At 44.0% G+C, this 21,980-nt stretch overlaps 1 protein-coding gene across 1 annotated transcript in view; it reads left to right on the top strand.

The window, feature by feature from the left end:
* The window catches only part of CROCC2 (ciliary rootlet coiled-coil, rootletin family member 2), a 163,324-nt gene that overhangs the window by 58,577 nt on the left and 82,767 nt on the right, over window positions 1–21,980 (top strand). Inside the window, exons 7-15 of the mRNA XM_043997894.1 lie at window positions 606–771; window positions 1,745–1,851; window positions 6,382–6,609; window positions 8,259–8,355; window positions 8,455–8,544; window positions 9,354–9,566; window positions 13,198–13,397; window positions 19,344–19,526; window positions 20,150–20,294. Coding sequence (XP_043853829.1) covers window positions 606–771; window positions 1,745–1,851; window positions 6,382–6,609; window positions 8,259–8,355; window positions 8,455–8,544; window positions 9,354–9,566; window positions 13,198–13,397; window positions 19,344–19,526; window positions 20,150–20,294 — 1,429 coding nt within the window. The remainder of the gene's footprint in view (window positions 1–605; window positions 772–1,744; window positions 1,852–6,381; window positions 6,610–8,258; window positions 8,356–8,454; window positions 8,545–9,353; window positions 9,567–13,197; window positions 13,398–19,343; window positions 19,527–20,149; window positions 20,295–21,980) is intronic.

Genomic DNA, 21,980 nt, shown 5'->3' with positions numbered 1-21,980 from the left:
GACCTGCAGGGACTGATTTGCACACAGCGGTCCCAGACCTAGGACCAGAAAGACATTTAGAGACCATTGAGTTCGAATCCCCCAAATCCTAAAGAGAACCTGAGGAACAGGAGGGAACCAGTTTGCCCGAGGTCGCACAGGGCAGTAACAGAACCATATACTGAAAGCCGGCCAAGAATTCTTGTCTTTCCTGCTTGGAAGGTGACTCACATACACTCTCCATATACACTCAGCCACTGCCCTGGTCAGACTCTTATCCCCTCTTGCCTGGACGCTGGCCACGGCCCCTAAGGAGTGTCCCTAACTGGTCTCTTGCATGGCTCCCAAAGTAATTTTCCTGACCATGACCCTTATTGGGGCAGAATTCCTCAGTGGGTCACGTGTTTGTCTTGTCTGATCTAGTTCTTTTCCAGAAGAAGAAAATGAGCCCAGCTCGGTGATAGGAAGTGCTAAGATCCCACAGCAGCAAAGTAAAAGCATCATTTTGGTCACAGCGATGACATTTCTTGCCTTTCTTTGGAATCTGGTCCCACAGTCCCCACTGCCTGCAGAACTGACACTAATGTTTTGGTTTGTGTTGTTCCCCAAACTCTCGACCCCACTAGGAGCGCGAGCCTTTCCCAAGTAAACGCTCTTCTCAGGGAACAACTGGAGCACATGAAAAACTCCAATCAGAAGCTGGCAGAGGAGCAGGAGAAGATGGCAGGCAGCATGAGCAGGCTGCGGGATGAGCTGGAGCAGAAGGAACTCCGCTGGTGGAAGCAGAAAGAGGTGGGCTTGGGGGCTTCCCCACTCCCCGCTCTCAGAGTCAGGGAGGGAGAGAGAGCTGATGAGACCCCAGGAACTGCCAGGTCCCCAAATCCCTACTGGCCCTAAGCCAGGGTCTATGCCTGAGTCAAGGTCCAGGTCAAGGTCCTTTGTGAGCTCAAGGCATTGGGCCCTAGGAGAAAGGAATTCATAAATGGAGTTAGGACACACCACCGGGACTCCAGGCACAACCCAGACCATGGCTTCCCAGTGACAAAAACTCCAGCTCTCAAGCCAAGAGGAGGAAAAACATAGTGGGCTCTTAGAAGGAGGAAGAGAAAGGGAAGCTCTGATTGTTTTCTTAATTGCTTTGGGAGTCTTGCTTTCTCATATGTTTCCATGACTTGTAGGTACCCAGGTTGGGGTGGAGGGGAGAGGGACAGGAATACAGTGACACTGCTCCAAGCGTGTGCACTTGGCTGGTCCCAACCAGGTGTCACTTCCCTCCATTCTGATCATTTTACAGATGAAGAAACTGATTCCCAGGGAGGTTAAGGGACCTACCCAAGGTCTCAAAAGTGCTAGCTATGGAGTCAGAGCATTGGGGTTCAAATCCCATCCCTCATGCCCACCAGCTGTGTGACCATAAATCAGTCAAATGAACCTTCCTGGTATGAGATTTTCTCATCTGTAAAAATAAGGGGTTTTCAGCGTGTCAGACTCCAATATAAGGGATCCCTACAGATCGCATCATGAGTTAGAAAATCAAAAAGTAACATCATCTATGTTGAATATTTGTATGTATTTTGTCAAACATCTCCCAGTTGCATTTGAATCTGGTTCAGGCTATACTGGGAGTCAGAGTTTGGGACCTCTGGACAACATGACCACTAAGGTTCCTTCTGGCTCTAGATCAGTGATTCTGTGACTCTCCCAGACAGATGTGTAGTCCCTCCTGCATTAAGCAAAAATTTTAAAACAGCTGTTCCCAACCTAGAGCTCTGAGGCACTCTTGTGGAAAGAACCAAGAGGGATCCTAATCCTCTGGAGACATGCTGTGGTCCTCCGGAGCAACTTTGCAGAACTCCAAGCAGCCACTGAGAGGTAAGCTGGACAGCAGGTTTCCAGGACCCACAGAGGGAGATAAACATGTATACAGGGTTTGGGGATGAGAAGTTCGACCGAGCACAGGCTAGAAACCACTTGGTGGGATTCCTTCCAGTACAGGTTGCATGAGATGGCTATTGAGTTCCATTCCATCATCAAATTCTAGAGATTCCTTGGCCAGACTCACTTCTATGTCACCCTTCAGCCTGACCACTTGACTCATTGCTAGATTTACTTTTGTCATCCTAAACTCTGAAGAAATCCAAGGTCATGATGAGACAGTTTCTTATTCATTAGTAAAACTGTCTCACTAATTAATCAGTTGACTCAAATCTCCACCTCAGTTCATTAAATATTATTTATTGAATAAACAGGGGAAATCTCTTTTCCCAATAGCGTTTATTCTTATGCAATTTGCTAACAAATGCAATCAACAAAGAAACGAAGGCATAGATAATTATTTACAATACTTATTACAAGGAAGCTCACAACTGGTTCTCTTAAAACCCTTGATATAACAGTAAATGACTTCTCTTCACATTTCGACTAACAATTTTCCCATTCAATTCATTCCATATACTGATTAAAGTCTCTTAAGAACCTTCTTCATATAATTCCTCAAGATAATTGTTAAATTCAGTTTCTCAGGAACTAAATTAGTCCTTTTTTAGTAAACTAATATCCTCTCTTCAGTCATTACAGGAAACAGACCTTCCAGAATATGCTGTACTTGCCAGCTTTTCACAGACTTTTCAAAGAATCATCTTTACAACACTACAGTTAAAACAGATCTAAGGAAGAAGTTTCTCCTCACATTCTTCCTGTCTTCTCACAAATAAAAAATATCACACACACGTGCATACATGCATGCAGACACATACACACAGGTAACCTTTCCCTGATTGCATACATACAAGTTCATAGCAAGACATTTTTCAAATATCAATACAAATTACCTTCTCTGCAACATTCCATTTGGCTCTTAAAGATATGCTAACAGGATCTTTAGTCTCTATAATAGGGCCACATAAAACAGGTGTTACACAAGTAATCACAGATGTGACTGATAAACCAAATGTTTGTGACATTAAATGAAGCAAATAAATATAGTTTTATCTACAAAGTACCAAAACTTCTGGAAGAAAATTGCAAGTATTCGTTATCCAGGTATTTAGTCTCTACTATGGCAAAGATATGGCTGTTTCAAAACCTCTGAATGATTTGGAATTTTTACCTTTCAACTGGGTGTTTGATGAGGACGAAGATGAAGACAATGATGCTGACTACATTTTGGGGGCAAGAACTCTGATTTACAGAGATAGGTAACTACAGGGTGTGGAAACTCCCTCCACCAATGTAAATCATCTATTCTTCTACAACTAATAGTCCCATAGAGTTTTCTGGTGGTACTAAAGGGTTAAGTGCTAGAGTTATTTAGCTAGTAAACATCAGAGATAGAATTTTAGCCCAGGATTTCCTGACTCCAAACCTAGAACTCTATCATGACAGATTAGAAAGAATGATAAACTGAGAAATGGGAAATCTTGGGCTCACATTCCACATCAAACACTTAAAATCTGTGTGACTGTAGGCTAATAAATCACTTAATCTCTCTAAGCTTCTATTGAATCCTGAAGATTGATCGGTTAGAGACAAGTTGAGATTTGTATCAGTGGAAAGAGTTCCCACATTGATGATTATCAGAGATTTAGTGATATAAGGACCCTCAGGGACCTCTGATTCTAATCCCATCATTCCTCAAATGAGGAAACAGAAACCAAGGAGGCTAAGGGACTTGCCCAAGGTAACCATATAAATCTTTCATCATTCAATTAGAAATACAACAATGGCTGATTAATTAACCTCTTTAGTTTAAAAAAAGACCCTCAGTCACTGATTATTTAGCATCATTGATGACCCAAATCTTCTACTCTCTTGGTGGCACAGTCTGATTCCATAAGGTCATTTAATTTGTCACCATTTTCCAAATAGAAACTCCTGAAATTTCCTTCTTTGCAGAAGGACCAATAGGTGGAGTCCCCCATGATATATCCCCATGTGCTCATTGATATTTGAATGTCCCAAATATTTAGGGCAGCTAGATGGTGCAGTGGATAAAGCACTGGTCCTGGAGTCAGGAGGACTTGAGTTCAAATCTCACCTCAGACACTTACTAGCTGTGTAATCCTGGGCAAGTAACTTAACACCAATTGCCTTAAACTTCCAGGGCCATCTCCAGTTGTCCTGATGTCTATTTTGCCACTGGACCCAGATGAATGCAATTCGATCTTTTCTGCTGGGTATTCTTATATGTGAACAATAAATCTTTCAAAAATCATAAAAAGAAATATTTCTCTTCTAATAACAATAAAACCACTCACTACATGGGAATTAATTTATCTAGAAAGACACATTAACATTTTTTAAAAAGACAACTACAGAATTGTTATGACAGATATCAAGAAACATTTAAGTAACCCAAAGGACATTCAGTGTTTATGGATTGGTTGGCTCAACTTACTAAAAATGATAATTCTCACTAAATTAATTTATAGATTTAATTATTTATCCACAAACATGTTAATAGATTTCTTTATAAAACTTGAATTTAAAAAATTAAATTTGCATGAGAAAGCAACTAGGTGAGAATATCAGATGAGAACTAGGGTGAGGGGAAGAAGCTTATGAAGGTAAATTTTTATCTCCAGACTTCAAATCATCTTACAAAAAAAGCTAATGTCAAAATTATCTCAAACTAAGGGGGGGAAATAGATCAAAAATAGATAGAGACAAATTGATGTAAAAGATAATATTTTATGAGCTTACAGAAAATAAAAACTGAGAAATAGTTCATTATTTAATAAATATAGTTGAGGAAAGTAGCAAGAAGGTGAAAAATAAACTCAAATGTACACCATATATACCACATACCAAACTAAATCCTAGTTAGATTATATATTAAAACAACTATTTAAAATGGAAGAAAATAGAATAATATATTCTCAGTTGAGAGTAGATTAATTTTATCTAATAAATGAAGAGAAGAAATTATTAAAGACAAGATACCTATATTTGAATATATAAAATTTGAAATTTCTGTATAATTGAAATGACATTGTTAAAAGGAAAAGAACAGGGGCAGCTAGGTGGCACAATGGATAAAGCACTGGCCCTGGATTCAGGAGGACCTGAGTTCAAATTCGGCCTCAGACACTTGACACTTGCTAGCTGTGTGACTCTGGGCAAGTCACTTAACCCCAAATGCCTCACAAAAAAAAGGAAAAGAACAGAAGGGGTAAAACTGGAGAAAAGAAATTAGTTATTACTGTTATTACAAATGTAACAAGTACAATAAACATTTGAAATCTGTTGGGAACTGGACAAAATATTCAAAGGTAAAATTCACCTCCCAGTGGGAAAATGATCAAAGGATGTATAAATACAAATAATAACATGAAAACCCATGGAATGACTGAACAAGTTGTGGTATATGAATATAATGGAATACTATTGTGCTATAAGAAATGATGAACAGGCAGATTTCAGTAAAATCTGGAAAGACTTACGTGAACTGATGCTAAGTGAAGTGAGCAGAAGGAGAACATTGAACACAGGAAGAGCAAAATTCTGTGATGATCAACTGTAATCGACTTAACTCTTCTCAGCAATTCAATGATCCAAGACAATTCCAAAAGACTCATGGCGGAAAATGCTATCCACATCCAGAGAAAGAACTATGGAGTCTGAATGAGATCAAAGCATACTGTTCTCCTCTCTCTCTCTCTCTCTCTCTCTCTCTCTCTCTCTCTCTCTCTCTCTCTCTCTCGATGTTCTTTGCTTTTTTCTTTCTTATGTTTTTCCCCTCTTCTTCGGATTCTTCTTTCACAGCATGACTAATGTGGAGATATGTTTACATGATTGCACATGTCTAACCTATACTGGATTGTTTCCTGTCTTGGGGAGGAGGGTGGGGAGAAAGGGAGGGAGAATAATTTGGAACTCAAAATTATAAAAATGAATGTTGAAAACTATCTTTACATGTAATTGGAAAAAATAAATACTCTTAAGTGGAAAAAATAAAGGCATAGATTCACAGCCTCATTAAAAAAAACAACAACAACAAACGAAAACCCATGGTAACCCACACATACACAGTGCTTTAATGAAAAGCACTTTACATCCGTAATCTCATTTGAGCTTCACAACAATTCTAGATCCTGTAAAAAATATTAGTCCTGTGGTACAGTTATATAAACTGAGCTTCAGAGAAATTAAGTGATTCTGCTATGGTCCCACAGTTACTAAGGGTCAGAGTGGGGATTTGACCCTCGGATACTCCTAACTCCAAGTAAAGGACTCTGTTTACTATATTATGTTGCCCATTTTTATATTTGCAAATTTCAAATATTGTTTCCTTTTCTTTTTAAAGTTTAGAATTGGGTTCATCTTGGCCAAACTTTATTTTAAAGATGAGGAAACGCTGTAGGCAAAGCTATCTCTTCAATCCCGTCTCTTTTTCCCCTTCAGAGGTCTAACGGATATGAAGTCAGATCTAGCCAGGACCGCGCGCCGGCTGCAAACCGCCTGTCTCAATCTCGACTCCAACCTGCGGCTGTCTGAGAGCAATGCGCTTGCCTCCGCGGAGAAGCAGGCCCGCTACAGCGCCCGGCTGGAGCAGCAACTCCGGGACAAGGTGCGCGAGATGATCCAGCTACAGAGCCGCTGGGACGCCGAAAAAGTCGAGCTCAACTCCAGGTGAGGGCGGCGGACGTAGAGAGAAGCCCGGGAGAATCAGCCAGTGCTCAACTAGCCTATACTAAGCACCCATCACGGGCCAGGCACCGTGCTGGGAGTACAAGCACAGAGAGGAACCCGTTCCTGCCCTCAGTGGGCTCACATTCTAATGGGCCTCAAGGACGCATAAAAATATATGCGATATAAATGTAAATTGAATAAATAGAAATGGAGGCAGGACACATTGGGACCCACGTGTTCTCGGGACTGGGTTCTGTCTATCCGGTATGTCCATGGTTATTTGCATGCGTCTCCGAATTAGACTATGAGCTCCTTGGAGGCAGGCACTGTGGGTTCTGCTTTTGTTGTCTCCCCAGCACTTAGCACAGTACCCTAGATATTGTAGGTGCCTAATCAGTGCTGCATGATGGATGGATAGATGGATGCATGGATGCATGGATGCATGGATGGATGGGTGGATGGATGGATGATCTGAATCACCAGTCCCTAAAAGCAGCAACTTCTGAAAAAGGCTGAGCAATGAAATCTCTTTTCCCAGGTTGTGGAGCCCCATCAAAGTCTGGATCATTTTCACAGAATGAGTAAAACTTGGCTTGAGCCCACGATGGATGGGTGCAGTCAGTCAGTCATTCAGTCAGCAAGCTTTTACTGAGCACTTACTGTGCAAAGACAGAAGAGGAACAGCCTCTGCCCCCCAAGAAGCTTCTTTTCTAAAAGCCTTAAATCACATCATGTTAATCATTCACGGAGCAGACCAGGATTAAGTGTTTACTCTGGGCGAGGTGCCCCAGGTGCCAAGAATATAATGACCCAAATGAACCAGTCCTTTATCTTTTTTTTTTTTTTTAGTGAGGCAATTGGGGTTAAGTGACTTGCCCAGGGTCACACAGCTAATAAGTGTTAAGTGTCTAAGGCCGGATTTGAACTCAGGTACTTCTGACTCCAGGGCCTGTGCTCTGTCCACTGCGCCATCTAGCTGCCCCTGGTCCTTTATCTTAAGGAGGTCACACTCTATCAGTTAACAACTGTTGTTGTTCAGTCTGTTCAGTCCCGTCTGACTCTTCAGGACCCTATTTCAGGTTTTCTTGGCAGAGATACCGGAGCCATCTTTGGAACCAAAACAATCATGCCTGTCCCCCTTCTCATCCCTCAGTTCTAGTGCTTTGAGAAGGCTTCCATCATTGTCATGGGCCCACGTGGACTTTCCTGCACCAGAATTACACTAGCGCTCGGGGGTTTGTGTTTGACCCTGCCAGCCTGGTGGTGTTACTGCTCAGGCATGTGTGTGTCTTGTCCCTAGTGAGGTTGTGAGCCCCTGGAGACCAGGGATGACTCTTGGGCTCCTCGGTTCCTCCAACAAACACCTCAGGCACAGCCTTGGACATCACGGTGGAATGGGCATCCAATAGGGTGCAAGGGCTACAAAACTGTAGAACTCCAAGAGACTTTAGAGGACATTTGACCCCACACCTTCATTTTACTGATGAGGCAACTGAGTGTCAGAGGTCCAGTAGGTCCTTAAGAAGTGTCCACTGAATTTAAGTGAACTTCAGTCTTGTCCCATTTGAATTCGAGATGGCTCTAAGGCCTGGCCACCATCTTTTTTGGGATGACACTGCCCTGCTTTGTCTCTGGCTTTCCCCCTCCAGGCTCATGGAGCTGACTCTGCTAGGAGATAGGCTCCAGGAACAAAACGCTAAGAAAGAGAAGACCATATCTTCCTTAAAACTGGACATCCAGAAGCTGGTGCGTGTGTTTAGGGAGACTCTCCTCTGGGGTGTTGGCTTTCACTCATACTCCCCAAAGCTTGTTGGCATCATTAAGATGTTGCTTCTCTGAATCCAGGAATCCACCCAGACTGGAGATCTCCTGGAGGCTGAGGACTTGAAGAATGAAGTGGAATCGTTATGGCGTGTTTTAAACCACATCATGAAGGTGCCACATGGGAAACTGTAGGAGCATAGAAGGCATTTGGGGCTTTTGAGTCCAACCGCTTCGTTTTAAAGATAAACTGAGGCACAGAGAGGCAAAGGGTCTTTTTCAAAGGTCATGTAGCTAGTAAATGTCTGTGGCAGGATGTAAAAGGCAGCTTCAGCAGGACATGGAGAATGGAAAGGAGAAAAGAGCATGGAAAGAAAAAGGAGACCCACCAACCAATGAGCTGGGTTTTTTTTCCCTTTCTGTAGACCTACTATGTGATCAGGACTGTGAAAGTCCCTATCAGGCATACATTATAAACAATTTCTTCTAGGAAAAGATCATCTTATTTAGTTGGTGAAATGAAACAGATATGCATAACACAGTTAGCCAAAGATATAGGACGGCACACGAAAATAGGTTCTGGCATACGGTGGAGACCCTAAATATTTAATTGTCATTTTACTTCTACATGACCCCTAGACAAGTCACAATAGTTAGGATGGTAGATTTAGTGCTGGAAGACACCTCAAGTCCAAGCATCTCATTTTACAGAAGTCCAGATAATTTAGGGGACTCAAGCCCAAGCTCCCACAGATGGTGAGGGGCAGAGCTGTGATCAGTCACTTAGCTTCATTGTACCTCAGTTTACTCATCAGCAAAATGAGGATAAAGCTAGCAGCAGGGCCAACCTTCCCGGGCCATTGCGAGGATTAAATGTGATCATAAACACAAGAGGATTTGTGAATAGTGGTGTGTTTGATGTGTCTGTGATGAGGAAAATGATGGCCATTTACTCTTTTCTCCATTCTCTCTTCCCTGTGAAGTTAGTTCTAGCCGATGCTGAGAATGTAGGCCTTCCCTCAGCAGAGAACATAAGGGGAGGAGGGCAGGAAGAGAGAAGACAGCCCTCCCCTCTGCGCTCCAGTTCCCCTCCTCCACAGCAGGCATCGCTGACTCAGCCCTCCTCCCCGATACACCAGGATGCAGCTCTGCAGGCCATCCAGGGAGCCCTCCAAAAGAGGCGTCAACAAGAGCAGGTTGGGAGAACCCCCAACACACAGGGCTGCTTATGTACAAAGAACAGGCCAGCCAATGGAATCCTGGGCTTCCCCCTGAGTGGAGACTGGTTTTTACTGGAAAGGAAAATAATAAAAATCCATCTCCTTAATTTTGTGTTTCCCTAAATGCTACAGTCACTTTGCTCAGGTCAATCCACCAGGGTGGGTCCTATGGTCGCATGGAGGGCTTTGAGCAAAGGTGATGGGCAGGAAGGGAGGGTCTGAGATGTATAGGAGTAGAATTGTGTTTTCATTGAGAAACAGTAAGGCTTGGAACAGACAACCAGAGGAAGCGACCACAAGCCAGATGTACGAGCCATGGGAATCAATAGCACTTTCTTGTCATGGACTTCTCTAAATGTCCTCGGAGATCATCTAATCCCCCTCCCCCATTTTACTAAGCAGGAAACTGAACCCCAGGTAGAGCAAATGACTTTCCCAGGGTCACCCGGCTGGTAATTGAGCCTGGGCTCATATCCCCAGCTCCCTAATCATAATTGATGACTCTGGAGACCATCAGCCAAGTGTGACATAACCGAAAATAATTATTCACCTGTAACCACAGGAAGAAAGTGCTAAGCCCAGAGGCAGCAAGGCACCCCATGTGGGCTGGGCACCTCAGCCTCCCTCAGACCAAGCAGCCACATGCTTTTTAGTCTGCAGGTAGGAGGAAGGAGCTCAAGGATCCAAGCTGGGACCTCCAGCCCTGCCCTCCAGCCGCTTCCAGGCAGAGCTTATTCACCCGCTGGGGCATGTGGATCTGTTACTGCCCCCTCTAAATGCTCATCAGTAGCAGAAGTGTAGGAGCTGGGCTCCAAGGTAGGCCTGGGGCAGAACCCTAAGATGGGAGCCCTTTCACAATGGAGATTCCTGCGCCTCGCCCTTGAAAAAACCAACTTCCCAACAACAGACTCTGAACAGCCCAGCATGCTCCTGCTGGCCAGGGGAGGAGGGTGGGGGAGACAGGCACAGCCCCTGCCCCCTTCGGTAGGAGAGATTACCTTATACCGATGAAATCATGGGCATAGTGCCCCAAAATTTTAGAAAATGAGATGAGGGGGCAGCTAGGTGGCGCAGTGGATAAAGCACCAGCCCTGGATTCAGGAGGACCTGAGTTCAAATCCGGCCTCAGACACTTGACACTTACTAGCTGTGTGACCCTGGACAAGTCACTTAACCCTCACTTCCCTGCAAAAAAAAAAAAAAGAAAAAGGAAAAAAAATAAAGAAAATGAGATGAGGAGGGAACCACCAGGATCTAGATTGGAGGGAGATGCTGGTGGATTAAATTAGAAAGGATTAGATCATGCCCAGCTCAGTTCCATTGATTTTATAGATCAGAAAACTGAGCCCCAGACAAGTTACATGGCTTGCCCAGTCTTTGTCCCCAGGAGAATATAAGGCACTCAAAGGTAGGGACTGCTCATTACATTTCCCAAGAAGTGAGCCTGACAGTGTCTGGCGCCTTCACCATGGCTGACTTGATTAAGTAGGGTCAAAACTACACTGCCTTCTGCACTGGCCTCCCCACAGGGGTGAATCAAGCTTCTTGGGGCACTGAGATTCAAATCTGACTTTGTGACAATGGCGCCATCTGCACCCTCATGAGATCACAGTCAAGCTGGGAAGAGGAGACACATTCACAGTGACCAGTCTCCAGCTAGAACGTGAAAAGTGCAGTGAGGACAAAGTGTTTTGAAGAAATGGACAATGGGGAGATCACTGCCTGATGGAGCTGGTGGAGGGGGAAATTTGGGAAAGACTTCGAGAAGGGATGTCACCTGAGCTGGACCTTGGGTGAAAGGATTTCAAGAGGCAGGGAAGAAGCTGATGGGGCAGAGGCAGCCGGGCCAGGTCCCTGCTGCTAAAGGCCTGGGCCCCTTCCCAGCCTGCAACCCTGGAGACCCTGGAATGTCCGGCTTAGTAAGGGGGCTGGCCCAGGGGGCTGCAGGCCAGACCCTCCCAAACTCTCACACAAACCCATTGTTCTCAAGATGGTTGCATCATGGGGAAGTGAGGAGAACAACCTTGGCTTCCACAGATCTCTTGCATAATGCTCAGTATGTTTTTCTAAGGAAAGAGGGTGAGGAAACCCTTGCTCTCCATCCCTCCTGTGTTATTCCCTCCTTCCCCATCTTGGAAGCCAATTTCCCCCAAGAGCCACAGGGGCAGAGTCCTCAGAGGTTTGTGAAAAGGCTCTAGCAAGGCTCCCATTCCTGGAAATGGTTCATTGACCAGAGATTATCACCGTCCCAAGAGAGGGCAAAGGGCCTGGGCCAGCCAGAGGTGGGGAGGGGGCAGGAGGACTGTCCTGGAGATGAAAGGCTCACATCTAAGTCCTTGCTCTTCCCCACAATGTCACCATTCACAGAATCACAGAACTTCAGAGGGTGACTCAGTAGCCCCCATAAGTCCAGCCCATACATACAAGGAGTACACAGAATAATAATATCCCCAACAAGGGACTGTCCAGCCTAGGCTTGCACACCTCAAAGGACGGGAAATTCACCACCTCACCAGGCAGTCCATTCTACTCTTAGCTCATCATTTGGAAGTGTCTCCTACCACCAAGCTTATCTCACCAGGCCTCCATCTTGAACTTGTGAGGAGCTGATCTTTCTGTATCCAAGTGCAGGGCTTGGCATTGATTCCTGTTGAGTTTCATCTTATTAGATTCAGCCCATGGCTCTAGGCTGTCGAGATCTTTTTTGGGTCCTGTCATTCACTGTACATAGCTCTCTCTCTCCCAGATTGGTGTCATCTGCAAGTATGAGCCCGCCATCTTTTCTTGTATCCAAGTCAATGATAAACCTTCTAAACTGAACAGGGCCAAGACCAGGGTGGTGGGCTTACTCCTTACATGATTACAGTGAACCACTGACGATTGCTTTTTGGATCCAGCTACCCAACCAGCTATCAACCAGTTCAGTTGTCCTTTCTAGTCCACATGTCTCAGCATCTGCCTCAAGGACAGCATGAGACATTTTATCTAAAGCTTTGCTAAATAACCCAGGGGTGGTAGAGCACTAGCATGCATCTTTTTAGTAACCCTGAAGTCAGGAAGAACTGGGTTCACCCACACATGTGCACACACACACACACATTGTCTCAGTTTCTCCACTGTAAAATGGGGGTAATAAAACCCATAGCCCCTCCCTCCCAAAGTGCTGTGAGACTTCAGTAAGATAATGCAGGCAAAGAATCACTTTGTAAACATTAAAGGGGATCAATAAATAATAGGGCTTGTTAATAAAGATGGGGAAAGAGACATGAGAGGATGAAAACCAAGATGCAGAGGCAGGGGATAATTATGTCAAAAACAAGTTTTGTGGCTCTTAAAGCTTTAGTTCAGATCAATTCCTGGTAGAACTCCCTTTTAGAGCACTGAAAGGTTTAGTGACTTGCCCACTATGTGTACCATGGTCTTGGCCAAAAAGCAAAACAAACAAAAACAACAATACAGAAATAAACCTCTGGGTTACTCCCCAGGAGAGGATAGTAACTATAACTATAATAATTTCCATTTATGATGCACAGGTTTGCAAAGGAAGCTCAGACTTCATTCCTGTGGGTTCGTGGCTCATGGTCCCATTTTCTCTTTGGCTGGGCAGGATCTGTGGCTGCAGCTGGAGTCCTCTCAGGCCACTGTGACAATGCTCCAGAAACAGCTGGAAGACCATCAGAGGGACGGTCAGGCCACAGAGCAACAACTACAGGAACAGAGACAAGAGCGAGAAAAACTGCTGGCCAAGCTGGGGGATCAGAGGCGAGACCTAGAATGCTGCAAAGCTTCTGAAGAGATGTTGAGAAGGTAAAGGAGGTTGTTCTGGTCTTGTGTTGGATTAGCAAGGAGCAGACTGAAACAAAGAATGGAGCCCTTCCAAACCCACAGGCAGGTGGGGTTGTCAAGGGTGTGGAAAGCTATAGATATTTGTCCAGGGGATGCCTGGACAAAAGTAAAGCTACAGATTTGAACATGTCTAACTTCCAAAGGGCACAATTAGGGTGGAACAATTGACTGGGACTTCACTCCAAAGTGCTGAAATTTAGAGGGACACCAATAGCAATTGTACACTTTCATGGGGTAGAAACAATTGATCTTATCACCATGTTAGCAGTTGTTGTTGCTGTTGTTGGGGTGGTTGTTGGGGTGGTTGTTGCTGTTGTTCAGTCACTCAGTCACATCCAACTCTTTGTGACCCCACAGACCATGGCACACCAGGCCCTTCTATCCTCCACTGTCTCCCAAAGTCTGTCCAAGCTCCCGTTCATTGTTTCCATGACACTCTATGATATCTCATCCTCTGTCTTCCCCTTTTCCATTTTCCTTTAACCTTGCCAACATGAGGATCTTCTTCAGCGTGTTTTGTCTTCTTATTATGTAGCCAAAGTATTTAAGCTTTGCCTTCAGTATTTGACTGTCCAGTGAATAATCTGAGTTAATTTCCTTAAATATTTACTGTTTTGAAGCAATGCATCCAAAATTAGAAGGGAGACAGAAAGCTGGGAAAAAATTTTTATAGCCAGTACTTCTGAAAAAGGCCTTGTTTCTAAAATATATTGGGAACCAAATCAAATTTCTAAGAATCCAAGTCATTCCCCAATTGAGAAATGTGAATTAAAACAACTCTGAGGTACCACCTTACACCTATTGGATTGGCTAATATGACAAAAAAGGAAAATAATAAATGTTGGAGAAGCCGTAGAAAAATTGGAATACTAATGCTTTGTTGGTGATGCTGTAAACTAATCCAACCACTCTGGAGAGCAATTTGGAATTATGCCCAAAGGGCTATAAAACTGTGCATACCGGGGCAGCTAGGTGGCACAGTGGATAGAGCACTGGCCCCGGAGTCAGGAGGACCTGAGTTCGGGTCCAGCCTCAGACACTTAACACTTACTAGCTGTGTGACCCTGGGAAAGTCACTTAATCCCAATTGCCTCACCCAAAAAAAAAAAACTGTGCATACCACTATTAGGTCTTTTTCCCAAAGAGATCATAAAAAATGGAAAAGGACCCACATGTACAAAAATATTTATAGCTGCTCTTTGTGGTGGCAAGGAATTGGAAATTGAGGGGATGCCCATCAATTGGGGAATGGCTGAACAAGTTGAGGTATATGAATGTAATGGCATACTGTTGTGCTGTAAGAAATGATGAGCAGGCAGATTTCAGAGAAACCTGGAAGGGCTTGCATGAACTGATGATGAGTGAGATGAGCAGAACCAGGAGAACATTGTACATGGTGTCAACAACATTATGTGTTGATCAACTGTGATAGACTTGATTCTTCTCAGCAATACAATGGTCCAAGATAGCTCCAAAGGACTCATGATGGAAAATGCTCTCCAAATCCAGAAAAAAAGGGAACTGTGGGATCTAGATGCAGATAGAACCATACTATTTCTATTGGGGCTTTTTTGTTGTTGTTTTTCTTTTTTGAGGTTTTTCCCTTTTTGCTCTCATTCTTCTTTCACAGCATGACTAATGCAGAAATATGTTTAATGTGATTGTACATATATAACCTATATCAGATTGCTTGCTGTCTTGGGGATGGGGGAGGGGGAAGGGAGGGAGAAAGTCTGAAGCTAGAAATCTTATAAAAACAAATGTTGAAAACTGTCTCTACCTGTAACTGGAAAATAGTAAAATATTTATATGAAGAAAAATAATAATAATAATGAAAAATAAAAACACCTTCTATGTTCCAGGCACTATGCTAAGTGCTGGGGATACAAAGAAAGGCAGAAACAAAAAACATTTACTGTTTTGATCTCCTTGTTGTTCAAGGAATTCTCAAAAGTCTCCTCCAGCATCAATTCAAGAGCATCAATTCTGCAGCACTCAGCTCTCCTCACAAACCAACTCTCACAGTCATACTGGGAAAGCCATAGCTTTGACCATATGGGCCTTACTTGGCAAGGTGATGTCTCTGCTTTGTAGTATGCTATCTAGAGTTGCCATATCCTTCCTTCCAAGGAGCAAACAGCTTTCAGTTTCATGGCCACAGTTTCCATCTGCAGTGATCTTTGAGCCTAAGAACATAAAAACTGACACTGCTTCCATTTCTTCTCCCTCTCTTTGTGAGGAAGTGATAGGACCAGTTGCCAAGATTTTAGTTCTTTTGATGTTAAGCTTCAAGTCAGCTTTTATGCCCTCCTTTTTCATCCTCATCAAGAGGCTTCTTAATTCCTCTTCACTTTCTACCATTAGAGTGATATCATCTGCATATCTGAGATAGTTGATATTTCTCCCAGAAACCTTAATTATAGCTTTTGATTCATCTAGCTTGGCACGTCACATGATGCATTCTACATGTAAGTTAAATAAATAAGGTGACAATATAGTGTTCTGTTGTATTCTTAAACCAGTCAATTGTTCCATATTCAGTTCTAGCTATTGCTTCTTGACCTGCATACAGGTTCTTCAGGAAACAAATAAGATAATTTGGTGCTCCTATCACTTTGAGGACTTGCCACATTTTGTTGTGATCCACACAGTCAAAAGCTTTAATGTAGTCAAAAATGCAGAAGTATATATTTTTTTCTGGAACTCCCTTGCTTGCTTTCTCCATAATCCAGCAAATGTTGGCAATTTGGCCTCTAGTTCCTCTGCCTCCCTGAAAACTAGCCTGCTCTTCTGGCAATTCTTGGTTAACATATTGGTGAATCCTGGCTTGCAGAATCTTTTTTTTTTTTTAGGCAATGGGGGTTAAGTGACTTGCCCACGGTCACACAGCTAGTAAATGTCGTGTCTGAAGCCGGATTTGAACTCAGGTACTCCTGAGTCCAGGGCCGGTGCTTTAACCACTTCGCCATCTAGCTGCCCCTGTGGCTTGCAGAATCTTAAGCATAACCTTGCTGGCATATGAAATGATCTGTTATTCAGTAGTTCAAACATTCCTTGACGTTGTCCTTGGTTAGGATTGGGGCATAAACCTATCTTTTCCAATCCAGTGGCCACTGTTGAATTTTCCAAATTTGCTGGCATAATGAGTGCAGCACTTTAACAGCATCACCTTTTAGGATTTTAAATCTCTCAGATGGAATTTCATTACTCCTGCTAGCCTTACTGAAGGCCTACTTATCATCATGGTTATTGGTGATGTTAAGATCTTTCTTGGATAGTTCTTCTGTATATTCTTGTCACCTCTTCTTAATCTCTTATATTTCTTTTAAGTCCCTATGATTTTTGCCTTTGATTATTCCCATTTTGCATCGAATATCCCCCTTATATTTTAAATGGATAGCAGGGCTCCTCCCTTTCAACTACACCCAAGGTAAGATTCTCCCCAACTCATCTCCAACCTGTTCTCTCCTCTGGTAGCGAGCTTTCCAGTAGTAGCCTTAGGGTGTCCTGAAATTTCTTCCAATGGGATCCAATATCCATGTGTTCCAAGTCCTGAGGTCTCTCTCAAAGGCCAACCTCAAAGATTCACCATCTCTAATTATATAGTTTTAGGATCCACAGGAGCTGAGACCAAGAGGATGGCCTCCCAAGGACCCTCAAAGCATACCAGTCAGTTTAGTCAATCAACAAGCATTTATTAAGTGTTTACTAAGTATTAGACACTTGCTGTCCTCTCTACCTATAAGTAAGGCTGGCAACAGGCACCGCAGGATGGGCAAAGTCTTGAGCAACCTTTAGTTTCAACAAAAGAGATGCCAACTAGTTCTTCCATTTTTAACTCAAACTACAAAGATGTTAGTAAAAACCAAGACCTTAAATTAGTAACTAAGGCCAGGTAACTGGGGCTTTGTTCTAGGAGAGCAAATGTAGAGGGCACTTGCAGCCCTGGCAGAATTTCCATGATGAGTTAGCAACCCACTAGAGGGTGGATGGGGTGAGCTCTACCCTAACCCAGCCCAACTCCATCATCACCCCCCAAAAGGGGCCTCCTTATTGTGTCCTGAGGTTTATGATTCCCTCAAAGTGCTCCTGACACTCTAGCTCCTTATTCAACTGAGAGTTCACTCCTTGGGACTTGTCCCAGGTGATTATGGTGGTGCATGCATTAGACATAAAAATTCATGTTGTGCTTCTGCAAATGTATCAAAGGCAGATGAATGAATGGGGGGGGGGATGGATGGATGAATGAATGGAAAAAGCATGTGTCATCCCTTGATTGAATGCTAAGAACTGAGCCAAGTTCTAAAGGTATGAAAAGAAAAGGAAAGATAGTCCCTGCCCTTATAAAGCTAATGTTAGACTGAAGTAGGAGGGCTAAAATATATAAACAGAAGAGTGGTGGCCAAGGAGAAGTTTGATTTAGGAAGCTATAAAGGTGGTGAGAAGAGCCATAGGGGAGCATCTTGGCACACCCTTTCCCCACGCTGAGGGTTAAGACATCTAGGGGTTGATCTTGATTTTGGCAGCTGGTTAAAAGCTCCAGTTCTGGATCTAAAACTGTGGTCCTGATACCTTCAAATACCATCTGAGCCATTCAGGGATGAGTGGGCATCATTCACACTATCCATGAAGTTCCTTGCATTGATTGAATGACAAGTGAACCAAAGACCCCCTCCACACTTGGGGCAGGGTATTATGCCACCAGTGACCTGCAAGAAGAGAGTGATTTGTCTGAAAGTCCATTGGTTCTCTTCGCCAGAAAGACTGAGGTCAAAGCAATGGTGTTTTCAAAGCAACTTGCTCCCAGCCAAAGTTGGGTTGAGTTTCATACAACATCAACATTAGTTCAGTTAATTTGACTTAGAGTTATGTGTGAATTAATTGGGACAAGCAAAAATTTCGATATGGTTTCATTTTGGAACAGCAATGGTCACATGTGTGTGCTTCTATGGGTACTAGGCTGACTCAAAATGTCTGTTTTGACCAAATGAAGCCAGGCTGAGATGTTTTCCTCACCTTTAGTTAGTTTTCTGTCCAAGTACTATATTTTGTACTGTATGCGTGTGTTTCACTGTTTTCTTTTGTTGTGTTTTTAATTCTATGGTTTTTAAGAATTGATACTTCTTCAAGAAAAATGTGTAAAAGTGGGGGCAGCTAGGTGGTGCAGTGGATAAAGCACCAGCCCTGGAGTCAGAAGAACATGAATTCAAATCTGGCCTCAGACACTACTAGCTGTGTGACCTTGGGCAAGTCACTTAACCCTCATTGTCCCAAAAAAAAAGAAGAGATGAGAAAAGAAAAGAAAAAATGTGTAAAAGCTGTAGCTCTTAAAGAGCACACTTAAATGGCTATTAGAAATATTGTAGGGGGGGCAGCTAGGTGGTGCAGTGGATAAAGCACTGGCCCTGGATTCAGGAGCTCCTGAGTTCAAATCCGGCCTCAGACACTTGACACTTACTAGCTGTGTGACCTTGGGCAAGTCACTTAACCCCCATTGCCCCACAAAAAAAAAAAAGAAAGAAAAGAAATATTGTAGGGGTTCATGATATGATGAAGTGAAGTGTTTCCAGGATCATTCAAACTCACAGTGAAATGAATTAGTTATAGCTGAGCACAAAGAAAAGTGTGGTGGGGGAAAAAACATCATTTTTGTTTTTCTTGTCCCAATAGTTCCTTGCACATAAATACTTAATCAAAACTCATTGAAACAATAAGCAGTGATTAAGCACCCACTATATGATAATTACTGCTTTAAGCTAAGCCATGGAGACACAAAGACAGACAAAAGACTCAAAGACTAATGGGGGAGACAACTCTGTACAAACAAGCTACAGATAGGGTGACTTGTCATGAAGTGGGCTTCCTCCCCAGGGAGACCTACTCTTTATCTTCCTTTCTGCCCCACAGGGAGAAGGAAACCTTGGAGACTAAGATGAAGGACTTGATTCAAAGGGCAGATCTTTCCTCCTTGGAAATAGAAAAACTCAAAGCCACCAACACAGAGCTGCAAAGGCATCAGATCCTCTTGCAACAGCAGCAGGAGGAGATGTCAAGAAAGGAGGAGAGGAGTCAAAAGGAGCTGGAAACAGGGTGGGTGAGACTGGATTCTGGAGGTTTCTACTTTGTGCTGAGATGAAAGGGCACAGGAGTGAGTCCCAGGAGAGCTCCCCAAGGTACTTATGGGGGGACAGAATCTCTCAGTGTTCTCTAGCACCAGTCAGAGATGTTCAGGGCTGAAAGATGTGGCCTCATTGCTGAGTCATTTCAGTCATGTCCAACTCTTCATAACCCCATTTGTGGTTTTCTTGGCAGAGATACTGAAGAGGTTTGCCATTTCCTTCTTCAGCTCATTTCACAGATGAGGAAACTGAGGCAAACAGGGTGAAGTGACTTCCCCAGGGTCAAACAGCTAGTGAGGTCACATTTGAACACAGGTCTTCCTGACTCCAATCCAGTACAAATTCTACCCTCCCACACACTGCCTCACTAGCCCAACTTGCTTCATTTGAGAGCATTTGTTAAGCACCTCCTGTGTGCACAGAGACTAGAAGTGAGTAAATGAAGTCATTATCCCTTTCTGGGCCTTGGTTTCCTTATTTTTGATGGTTAGCATTTGAGTGAGAGTCCACCCAGCTTCCCAGTGGGCAGAGCTGGCTTTGGGCAGGATGAAAAATAAGTGGATGCTAAATGTTTGCTTTTTTCCTCCCCTCCAGCCAGAGGAGCCTGGAGCTCTTAGAGGAGAAGGTCTCAGATCTGAAGAAGGAGCTGGTGATGGTGAAGGAGTCCCTGAACCAGGCCATCCTGGAGAAAGAAGTCCTGGAGAAGCAGAAGGAAGGTCTCCGCTGCTCCCTCTCCCAAGTATGGCTGGCTCCTGGGGTCTCCTGGGCCCCAGCCTCCTCTCCCCTCCTCCCTCCTCCTCCTCTCAGCCTCAGGCTCACATTCATTTATTTGTCAATCCCTTGAAAAAACAAACTAGCCAAATTGCATTAAAGCAAGAAACAATGGGCGACATTGACATCTCCCCTGGCCCCAGCCTGCCCAAGGTTGTGAAATGCCAGGGTGAGCATGGATCCCACTAGAAAGCCCATCTCCAGGATGCGGGAAATCGCGTCCAGATTGGCCTTCTCTGGGGCCTGGATGGCTGAGCAGTGAGGGAACAACCCTTGCTCTCTTTGGCTATTAGAACAGGGCTGTGAGCACCAGACTGGGCATGAAAAGGACTGATGGAGGGCATTAACCAATGGCTTCATTTAACTGGCTAACGGTCCAATAAATCCAGCCCTGTTCTCTCTTTGCTGCTTTGTAGGGTACACCAGGGACCCCTCCTCTCTTCCCCACTGTGAGCAGAGCCATAAGCCAGAATTCCAACATTTGAGGCAAATTCAGTTGGGGGAGGGTGGGCAAACACCACGATCCCAGGCCCCTGGGAGAAGAAAAGCAGAGTTCCCAGGCTTCCCTTCTGGGAACTGTAGACAGTCACAGTGACAGTACCCCGCTCCCACTAAAGGCACAACATGGGTCTCCAAAACAATCTGTATGCCCCCTTCCCAGAGATACCAGCTGTGAGGGAAAATCAATCCTCTTCTCAATAATCCTCAGGAACTCAGCAGCGAAGTGACAAAAGCTCTTTTATTTGCTAATAATGAGTGCAAAGAAAAGGGCCTTGCAGGCCCTGCTTTATACCCTAGTCCCTAGCACAAATGGGCCCTCCCCTTTTTCATCATTGCTCCAATTACTCAAGGGTTACAGTCTACATGCAAAAACTAGCTAATCGGAACGCAGTATTCCCATCCCTCTTCCTTATATGGGTATAACTCACGAGTGAACCTTATTCTTCCTCATATGGATACAATTCAGTGGACCTTGTTGAGAACAGGGCTCCTTGAACCATATGATCTTGTTAGCCTGAGGAGGAGGAGGGAATCTGAGGCCTTTGACCGACAAGCAGGTCAGGAGGGGTATGATTGACTGTTATATCCACATTGAGAGGAGACAATGACCCATTTTCTCACATCAGCTGATACCTCAAGGGCTGACATCTCAACCCTCAGAAAAAGATGGAGAGAGGGAAGATTGGAGAAAGGAGAAGGTTCAATGCTGCTTCCATGGAAGGCAGGTCCAAGAAAAGAGATGTCATGATTGCAGGACCTCATGGTTGACAGCCCAGGGATTGGGATCAGTAGAACACCAAGAGGTACAAAGACAGGAGCATGGAAGAACATAGAAAGAATGGTGCACCCCATGCATATCAGCACCCTGGAGCAAGGCCCCAACTATCCAACCTTAGTTACAGCTCTGCCTATGGAGGAAGGAAGAAATCCAAACCTCCTTTGCCAATGTAAGCCCAGCTCTGTCTCTAAACCACAAGAGACAATATGGCATCGTGGAAAGTACTTTGGACTTAGAGGTGGAAGGTCTGGGTCTAAGCCTCAATCCTCCACTTTCTATCAAGTGGCTTCACCTGCCTCAGCCTCAGTTTCTTCCTCTGTAAAGTGAGAGGTTTGTATTAGACAGTAGTTCATGTCCCTTACATCCCCAAATCAG

This window comes from Dromiciops gliroides, chromosome 3, assembly GCF_019393635.1.
Source record: "Dromiciops gliroides isolate mDroGli1 chromosome 3, mDroGli1.pri, whole genome shotgun sequence".
NCBI lineage: Eukaryota > Metazoa > Chordata > Mammalia > Microbiotheria > Microbiotheriidae > Dromiciops > Dromiciops gliroides.
This window is presented reverse-complemented; position numbering and strand designations above follow the sequence as displayed.